The 10,093-nt window shown below is 54.4% G+C and overlaps 1 protein-coding gene across 1 annotated transcript; it reads right to left on the reverse strand.

Moving 5' to 3' along the window:
- Positions 1 to 3,081: 3,081 nt before the first annotated feature.
- LOC130573458 (corticoliberin-like) lies at positions 3,082 to 6,524 on the reverse strand. Its single transcript, XM_057365893.1, is given in 5 exon segments — positions 3,082 to 3,672; positions 4,094 to 4,123; positions 4,126 to 4,202; positions 4,205 to 4,329; positions 6,409 to 6,524. Coding segments are annotated over 5 exon segments (765 nt in total). The 3' UTR covers positions 3,082 to 3,255.
- Positions 6,525 to 10,093: the final 3,569 nt, after the last annotated feature.

A 10,093-nucleotide genomic window follows, 5' to 3' on the forward strand; every position in this document is an offset into this window, starting at 1 on the left:
GTGGTTATATATATATATGTATGTATATGTATATGTATAGAGGAAGCTCTTATATAAACTGGCTGTTCATTCCCGAGTGCYGTTGTCTTCTCTGCTCCCTCTCCCAGCCCTGTGGGTGTGTTCTTGCAGTCTGTGAGCAGTCGCTTGTCAAACCATTCCAAAATTTAACAATCTACTTGAATTCCRTGAGCTGCCCCTTGTCCCAGCTCCTCTGGCTGGAACTGGGCTCTGCCTGCTCCWGCTTTCCTTACGAGGAGAGAAGGGAGACCTTGGCAGAGGGCACAGGGGCAGCACTAGAGTGACTGGAACTTGTGCAGCTGGCACGTGGGGTGTTTAGATGTGGTCAATGTGCTCATCACCGAAGCTGTGATAGAACACATAGATTTGGGTTTTTTCCCTAGTTTTCACCACATTGGACTCCCCAGAGCAGGGCTGGGTGAGCTCACAGAGCAAGGTCCCACCCCATGCTGAGGGCATGGGCTGCAGCATCACGTGTGTGTATGTATGTATATATGCACATATGTATATATTTATACAACAGGTGTGCACCTTGGGTTTTTCTTTGGTGGTAAAAACGTGAGATTTGGCTCCAAGTAGTGCTCTGAACTCAGCCAGACAGGGGAAGGTATGAGTTTTGTGYGGCCACAATTGTGCTTCTTTGCTCTCAGCTGCAGGAAAACCCAAAACCCAACCTTGTGGGGTTGAGGGACTGGTGAGGACATGGTGAAGGAGCCTGTTGTATAAATCAGTGGGTCCTAGGAGAGGGAGAGGCACCTGCTCCCCACACCCTGCTCGGGGAGTGCCCACATGAGCAGCGTGGTGGTGTTTGCACAGCTGGGTACCATCCCTCYRCTTGCAGGTTGGMTCCRTARGGACTTGGAGTTACTGAGATCCCTRTACCTGAAGCTGGCAGCGATCCATGTGAAGGCACAATGGTTGTGGCCAATGAACATGAGTCCCACCATGTCCCCTCTAGATAGAGTCCCACTGCTGGATAGAGTCACCACCACCCTCCTCCTCCTCAGRCTGTTCCTTCCAGGGGCCGTTCCCAACACGCAGCACACCAGGGGTTCCTGCTTCACAGCAGAAGTGGGGGAATATTGGGGAGATTTTTACTACTGACACCTCTGAAGTTCTGTTTGTGACCATCACGGTTGATGAACTCCAAGTTTGCCAATTCCAAACGCGCTGTTTCCTTGCTGGATGCTGAGCCGATCACTGTCATTCCTTCCTCCCTCTCATCCCACTGTTGCCTGCCTTACTGGGGCAGGGTGTGGATGGGTTGGTTGGTGTCACCGCTGACATCCCAGGCGGTTTATTTTCATTTTGCATGTGAGCAAGGCCCTGAACTGTGTAATTCTTTGTGGGGTTTGGTTTCCTGGCCTCTTTATGGAGCCAGAGGGAGCTGAGGACGCCAGGAGAGAYGTGTCTGCATTTGCACTGCACTTCAACTCGGGCGTGGGTAGGGAATAGGGGGAGCCCATCTTTAAAAAGAAAAAATAGTAAAAAAAAAAAAAAAAAACCMAAACCAAACCCACCACAATCGAAGTATAAATGCATCTGAGAAGCAATTATAATATAGACATATATCTATTTTGTTATGTTACTAAAGGACCATACTTTGAGTTGTCTGTAAGTAGACGTGGCTGTCTGAACTTCGTGGATTGTAACACTCGATACTACTGAGCTCCTGTACATACCCGCAGCGACGGCAGAAGGAATTATTTTCTGTTTTAGCATGGTAATTTGTGTCTTGTATGTCCAAATATAAACTAAAATAAAGATTGCTAAGTTATCGGAAACCACTGTTGTAAAATAAATGTTTTCAATGCAGAAATGCCCATCAGATTTTTCTTTATTTGCACGCTGGAACTCAGCACAAGAGGGAGGGGCTGTGGGAGGCTGGCTGCGAAGTGGGAGGTGGGAAAAGTCACCCATCCCTGGGATGGGCACTGGGTGCAGGGTTCCTGGGGCAGGAACTGTAGCCACTCCTCTCTGCCCTGCTGGGATTGTTCATTTTGGAAAGGTGAGTATTGCTCATTTAATGGTGGTGAGCATGAAATTGTGTTTCAGCTTGGGAGTGTCGAGTCAGACAGGGCTTTGAACAATCCCATCTATAGGGAGGTGTCCCTGCCCGTGGCCAGTGTTGCCCTGGCAGCACCAAAAGCTGCTGGGGCAGAGCAGCCCCTCGGGAGAGGCAGGGGTGGGGTGCAGGGTCAGGCCAGATGGGGTTCACAAAGCTCAGACCARGCTGCTCAACTTGGGCACCAACTCCTCACCACTTCCCTGCGCTCCTGTCTTGGCACAGTCTGATCTTTACCGTGATTTCTGCCCCAACCCCACAAGTCTCTGCTCCCTCACTGTCCCCTCTCTGATATCCCCAGAGATCCTGTGCCCACCCTAGACAATCACCCATGGTTGGGGTGGCCGAGCTGGCCCCAGGGAGGGATGTTGACCCCTTCCCYGGTTTGCAGAATGCAGGCCCCTGGCATAATTCTCCTTCCACCACGACTGTCAGTGCCTGGGAGCCTCCCCAAATCCCCTTCAGCCCCATCAAGCCTGGCAGGGGACCATGCACAGCTTGGAGTGGGAACGGCCGCTCTGAGCATGGGGCTATGATTGTAGGAGGGGGATTGAGGTGATGGGGGGCTCCGTGTCCCAGAGAGGACACAGCCTGGGCAGGGAGTAGGGGTCCAGTACCCTCTAGGGCGGCTGCAATGCTCTTGCTGCCAGTGTTTTACATGGATGCTTATCTTCCTCCAAGAACCACCAAGCTCAAGTGTCACTAAACCTTGTCCCAMATCCCCAGCTGTGACACAAAAAGGTGCATTCTTGCTAAGCTGGGAAGTAGCAGCTTTCAGAGCCATTGGCAGGGGTGTTGGAGAAGCCCTGGCTGGGTCTCAGGGTGCAGCTTCCAGCCGGGGAGGCATTACCTGCATCACTCAGAGCTGTTTCTGCTGATGTTTTTCATCCRAGGAAGCATCTGGGACTGATCTGGTGTTTTGGGGCAACCAGGTTTGGGTCCACAGGTTTATGAGAGTGGGGAAGCATAAGAGCACAGCAGCAGGGCAGGTACGAGCGTGACTTTAATGCACAACAGTGACACGCGGGACGCAGTGACAGGAACACTGCCAGGCAAGGTGGGGATTCCCTGGGCACAGCTGCAGCCCCCGGCATCCCCTCCCTTCTCCTCTGTGCCGTGGTGTCTTGTTACGGGGTCGGTCTCCTTCATTCCCCATCTCCAACGATCCTCCCTCATTTTCCTATACTCTGCAGCAAGAGCTTATTGCTGAGCGCCTTCTGGGCCAGTCTCTCCTCYCGGGACATTTCCAGGAACTCGCGCAGGAGGTGGAAGGTGAGATCCAGCGAGTTGGGTTTGCCGTCCCGCCTCTTGCCGGTTTGCAGYGCCCGCGGGGCTCGGGGGGCCGGGGTGGGCTCTGCCCCATGGAACTGGCACAGTCTTTGGGGCAGGGGATCGGTGGCAGGGACTGGGGGTCGCGGGGCTCCCATCCAGGGCTCCCAGGTGATTTGGGGGGCCAGGGTCAGCCTGCGGGACGGACCCCGGGGCCACTGCAGGGGGGAGCAGGTCTCCGACGGCAGGAAGAGCAGGACGAGGACGGAGGCAGCTGAAATCATCCTGACCCGCATCGCATCCACTCCGGGGCCAGAAGCCTGCAARAGCAGCCCCCCACCCCGAACCCCCACATCCCCCCCGCTGCGGTCAGGGCTCACTCGAGGGGCTTCACCTCGTTGGGGACCCCCGCCCCAGGGATGAGATCCTCTGGGGATGGAGCCCCTCGGGACGGGATCCCCACCCCCGCCGATGGGAATCCCAACCCCCAGGGACAGGACCCACCACGAGCTAGTACCTCCTGCCCGGGGACGGGACACYYCTGCTCCCGGGAGGGGACTCCCCCSGGACATGGGACACCCTCGGCAGCTGGGACGGGACCCTCCAGAACCTGCGACCTCCCGCGAGAGGACACCCCTCCACCCCGGGGTGGGACCCTTCTCTCCCGGGAAGCAGACACCCCGAGCTCGGGATCCCCTCCTTGGGTGGCGGTGCCTGTCCCTGTCCCCGTGCGTGTCTCACCGCTCTCCGGCGCTCCGCTCGCTCCGCTCCGCTCCTCCCGCAGGACGCGCCGCTCCGCGCCGCCCGCGCCCCGCGCTATATAGGGGCGGTGGGAGCCACGTGATTGGAACGGGCCGGGATCTGTCCGCGGTGCTGAACGGGGGGAGAGTCGGGGGGACACGGGGGGACGGGGCCGGGAGGGTGCGGACGGTCTGGGGAGCACGTAGGGGTGCACAGGGGAGCGTGGGGGTGAGAGTCTGGGGGAACACGGGGTGATGTGGGGTGGGGGGAAGGAGACTCTGGGAAGGAGACAGGGATTCATGGGCATGTGAGTCCGGGGGCACGGGGACAGAGTGGGACGAGTGTTTTGGGGGCCGTGGGGGTGTGGGAGATGTGCAGGGGTGTTTTTGCAAGCAGGCATAAATGTTTTGAGGGGCGTTTCTGCGTGTGTCGGGTCTGGGGGAGTTCGGGAGGTGGGGGGAGCTGGGGGGTTGGGAGGGGTGTGAGGTGTGTGTGAGTTCATATGCGTGCACTGCCTACCCTTTGCGTGTGACTGCGGGTGCAGCAGGACCGGCCAGCCAAGCCCCACGCTCCCGCAGAGCACCAGGAGGTGTTTCCTGGCACTTGTGCCCTGGACACCTATGGAGCCCCCTCATTCTCTCGGGGCCACATGTGCCCACGGCAGCGGGGCACACTGGGGCACACACCTGAGCTCTGCAGCGTTTCATGCCGCAGGGAAAGTTTTCCCGATGGCTCCTTCGGCAGCTGTTTGGTGAAGGCAGCCTCGGCTGCTTCCCGGCTCCTCCCAATGATCCCTCTCCCGCTATCACACAGATGAAAACTTCACTGCAGAAGCAAAATGCGCTTCTGGAGCACAATTTTCCCCCTCCGACACAGCACAAAGGCATGTTCTTCTCCTGGCCTGATCCTAGCACAGACACACACCCTGGGGAGCATCCGGGATCCAAGAGAACCATTCAAGGGATTCGTTTTCCTTTCCCTCCCTCCCTGCTGGAGCCTCCACTGCCCRGCCATCGGAGTTCAGCAAACACTTTCTTCACCTTGCAGAAGTACCAAAATTCCCTCCTGAGAAACAAACTTTTCAAGAAAATGGAAAAAAAACAAAGCACCCCTCATCAGGTAGAACTTGGAATGAATGGCAAGAACCTCCCCCCATCCTCCTCCATGGCGAGAGCTCCATGAAAAACAAGGGCTCTGCAGAATTCTGAGGGTCACTGGAAAGATCTGTGGGGGTGGCAAACAGAGGAAGCCCCAAGCTCCCTCAGCTGCAGAATAACTCTCAGCAGCAGAGCAAGCCCCAGGTGGGCAGGAAGGGGGAGCCTCTGCCTCCCGCTGGCTTTGTGAGCTTTTAAAGTCCGTTTCTTCACGGAATCATCGAGATCTGCTGTCATTTGCAGTGCTCCACCTGAGCCTGCTTCTCCCCCTATCCCCCACGCCTGACTCTGTGCTGTCCTCTACCTTGATACCAGGGCTGAGCCTGTCCCTGCTGCACTGCCAGGAGCATTGTCTGCAACTCCCGGGGCATCCCTACACCTGCTGGGGGCTGAGGGAAAAGGAGACCCCAAAATCCCATAAGAAAACAAAACAAAAAAAAACTTCTCCGCCAGTGCTTGGAGCCCAGCATGGGGAATGGAGCTGCCTCCCCTGTGCTTCCTGGCTGCTCATGTGTGGTTTTAAATCTTCTTGAGGTTGTGTCAGGACCCGGTGAGCCCAGGGGATCCAGCTCAGTGATTTTRGCTGTTTCCCTGCATGTGTGGCTGGGGTCTCCCTGAAAAACTCTTTCTGCCCCCTCCTGTTTGGGCTCCTCTACCGAGAGGGGAGCCAGGGGCTGTGGCAGGGAGACCTGCAGCAAGAGGGGCTGATGCCCAGAGCATCACCTGGGGGGCCTGGGGGCCACTTCGCCTTGGGAGAGTGAGCCAATGGCTCTGGGCAGGGATTGCTGTTCCTGCAGTGCCACCAGCATGGCCGGGAGCAGGCGCASAGAGMRGTAACTCAATTCACCCCTTGYGCCCACGGCCTGCACTRTGGCTGGTGACACTTTAGACCATTYATCTTTAGGATTAGTCATTTARTTGTAGGAAAGACAGYGATTCTGACAAGATTCTGTTTTATTTAGGAAGCCCAACTTGAAAAATTAAAAGTACCCTATTTTTTCCTGCTCCCTTCATAAATTACTGACACATCCAGCACTGACAGACCCCTTGCACTGCCTGGGGATTCATTATCGTCACTTTTAGGGCTGTCACTCTCTCTTCCCCTAGTCAGGAATGTGAGGAGCGACGTGTTAATGATGCTTTCAGGAATGCCAAACTCACCCCGGGGCTGTGCTCACTGGCGCAGAGAGGCGCGGATCCGGGTGGGAGTCGGAGAGGTTCCTAATTAGGCGCTTTTGATACTCGGAGCCTCCTGTCACATGAGCAGCAACTCGCATGTGGCAGCAGCTGCATCGCCGGCCGTGGCAGCTTCAGCGCCAATGCGTGGCCGAGCTTCCAGCAGTTTCTCCCGAGGACCAGGTGGGATTTGCCGGCCGCTTTCCCCGCTTTGCTCCTTGGGGGCTGACACCCACCTTGGTCCTTCCCCATCCTCACAAACAGCCGTGCCAGGGTGCAGACAAAGCTCTGGTGCCCCCCGGCTCCCCGCAGTGTTTCTCTGTGTGCCGGGTGGAGGCAGCAGCCATGGGGCTGGTGGGGGCTGGTGCTGCCCGTCCCGCTCTAGAGAAGGCACCTCATGGGCTGACGAACCTGAGATTGACCCTGATGTTTCACCATTCTCAGGTTAGACAGTCCTAGAGGTGCCCCTCACAGGGGCAGCTGCCAAACACCCTGCCTTGTGCCCCACACCGTGTACTTGCCCAGCCCCCCAATCTCTGAAGAATTTGGAGGAGACAGAAAAGAAGAGGCCCCTTGGTTCTGTTTTTATGGTGGGGTTATCTATGGGACCCACCCAAACCTCCTCATGTTGCCCTGCATGCCCTCAGGGAATCAAGCAATCACAGACCCATTTGGGTTGGAAAAGCCCTCTAAGRTCACCAAGTCCAGCCATTCCCYCAGCACRGCCAAGCCCATCACTAAAYCATGTCCCCGGCTGCAACATCCACACTTCTTTTAAATCCCTARATTTTCCCTRACATCCAAYCTAAACCCTTCACAGGTGCAATTTRGGGCTGTTTCCYTTCATCYTGTCACTTGTTACCTGKAAAAGAGACCRACCCCACTTGGCTAYACCCTYCCTTCAGAGAATTGTAAGGAAAATGAAAGTTAAAAGCTTATCAATCAAAATGAATGAATTTAACATGAAATTAAAGGAAAGGGTTTTCCCAGTTTTCCCACTTAGGCATTGACAAGCTCCATGCAAGAAATGAACGAGCCTGGAAAGCTGTCAGCCAAAAGCACAAAGAAAGGAATCTGTGATCTGTTTTCAACTCCTTTCTGGATTTCTTACTTTGTTCAGGTCCAAACACACTCCCACTTCTGTGGTGGGGGCTGAGCCAGATGCAGCTCTGGGAATTCTGCACACAGCCGAGACTGTTCAATGGAGGGACTCTGGATTTCCCTCACAGAAAGGGAAGAAAAGTCTTTCTGCCAGGAGCAAGGGAATTGTGGAACCACAGCCCAGCTTTACCTTGTCCAATACAGCCATTGGAAATCTGAGAAGCTTTGGGCAATTCTAAGGTTTGTATTACGGGCTTGAAAAGATGAAAAAGAAGAGGAAAMAGCCAAATAGAATTAATTTCTCTGAGCAAGATAAAGTTTTAGTAAGTTTAGTTCAGAGAATAAGCATGGCAGAATCCACCCAATGTGCCCCAAGCAGAACAGTGGAAAATAGTTCTAAAARTAATCAGGAATCATTTGCAGAAGRAAGAAAAAGAGGGTGAAGGGCAGTGTCTGCCTTACCTGTGAACCCAGGTCCAGCTCCCCTGCAAGGCTGCCCAGCTCCCTGCCCCTCTGGGCCGCTCTCCTCCCCCTGCCACCCCCATGCCGGCTTTTATGGCCTTTCTTGTCACCCGGYTGAGCCGAGCTGGGCCACAGAGAGCTGCCACGCTCTCTGCTGGCTTCCTGTTTGCTCATCGAGYGGCTGCGGTAAAATTTCCATTACACGCTGGACAGGCAGGGCGGCAGAGAGAAGTGAGGCGAAAACCCCAGCTCTGTCTGTGTTTTAGGGGTTCTCTAGACTTGTTTGAAAATGAGAAAGTGCTGTTAATGGAGGCAGARGTGAGAAGGGATGCCCTGGCTGTGGGAAGTGCAGATCATCCTCCAGTCTTGGTCCARCTGCTCTGGGTTCCTCTTCCCTATCCCCAAGGGGATGGAGAGGTCCTGCTCTGCAGTTCAACCAGAACATCCTCCTTCCCACCCCTATCCCAAAAAATGTTCCCCAAATGCTGCCTCACTGAATGGAGCCCTAAGATAAAGCTCTGTACTGCCCTGACCAGGGGCTGTGGGGGTGTCTGCATGCCCCTCCACCTTAAAGCCACTCTGTCTCAGACAGCAGATCCTCCAGCGGTACAAAACCCTGAGAGGAGAGCAGATCTGGAGGAGAGCAATTTATTTCAATCTTTCATTTATCCTCAGTGCATACAGTAGAGACATTTTGGCTGCAGAATAGAGGAGGGCAAAGGGAAAGGTGGAAAACTGCCTGCCATGAAAATATGGAACCTGTCAAAGGATCCAGGCCCATCTGGAGCAGCGTCCCTTKGTCTGCAGGGACAACCCCATGTCTGGAATGAGATGAGCTTTAAAGTCTCTTCCCACTTATGGTGGCATTCCATGCTTCAACAAACATAAACTGAAAATCCCTGCCATGGTCAGGGATCAAAATCTCCCACTATCCCAGATTGCTCCAAGCCCTGTTCAATCTGGCCTTGAACACTTCCAGGGATGGGGCAGCCACAGCTTCTCTGGGCAACCTGTGCCAGGGCCTCACCACCCTCACAGTGAATAATTTATTCCCAATCTCCAATCTAAAGCCGCCCTCCGTCAGTTTGGAGCCATTTTCACTTGTCCTGTCACTCCATGCCCTTGTTCAAAGGCACTGAAGTCAAATAAAGCATTTTAAATATCGTTGATGTTTCTAAATGCCTCTATGGTGAGTGAGCTTGGCCAAGGATTGCTCTGAGCAGGAGATGGTGTGAGTTTGACATAAGGTGCTGCCAAAAAAGTTTCCAGTGGTACCAGGCAAATTCATTCTGTCGGATATAGCGGCTGATCGCTGTGCACAGCACTGCTCATTCAACAGCTTCAAAATACCCCATTTTCCACCACCGTTTCGATACCGGCTTCTGAAAACCCGCCTCTGCTGCAGAGCAGAGYGTTTGATGCCAGCCCTGACAAACCTTCTTGTTTATAATGCACGGAAATTCAGCATTTTTTAAACAACCAGCCAAGATTGTGCCCTGCAGAGCTGTGGGCTGGACATGCCAGGTCCGGAGAGCCATGACACGCTGCTCGCTGAGATCCAGGACCAGCAGCTGGCCTTGACAGCACAGCCTACTCCTGCAATGAATTGCCAAGTCCTCAGATGAGTATTGGGGCCAGAACACAACTTTCAGACAAGAGTTGTTTCTTTCTGTACAAACGGGAATCAAGCAGCTAACAAGTTCAAAAGGAAATGAGTTGTTTCTTCTGACCCACTGTTCCCTTGGCTCCATTCCAACCCCTCCAAACCCACAAGAGGGGCAGCCCCAGCACTGGAGCTCCTCATGCCGTTACCTCAGGCAAGGAGAGATTTCATCTGTTTCAGAGAAAACTGTGCCCATCTGCTACAGAAAGAGAAAACACAACCCGAAAGTCCTCCTCTCAGGTGTTCCTGACTCAAAATGACTGTGGTTGCTCTTTGATGGTGTCTTGGGTTGATTTTTGTGCCAATTTTGTTCTGTATTCCTTTTCTGTTGGCATATACGCCCAAAAGATGTACTGTAGCTTTAAGAGTAACCGGGAAGAAGCCGCGTGGGCTGCTGGGAAAGGCAGCGCGGCCGGTTTAAAAGCCAGCGTTGCCACACAGTCC

This window comes from Malurus melanocephalus, unplaced genomic scaffold, assembly GCF_030028575.1.
Source record: "Malurus melanocephalus ecotype Western Australia unplaced genomic scaffold, MMel_1.1 scaffold_59, whole genome shotgun sequence".
NCBI classification, from domain to species: domain Eukaryota; kingdom Metazoa; phylum Chordata; class Aves; order Passeriformes; family Maluridae; genus Malurus; species Malurus melanocephalus.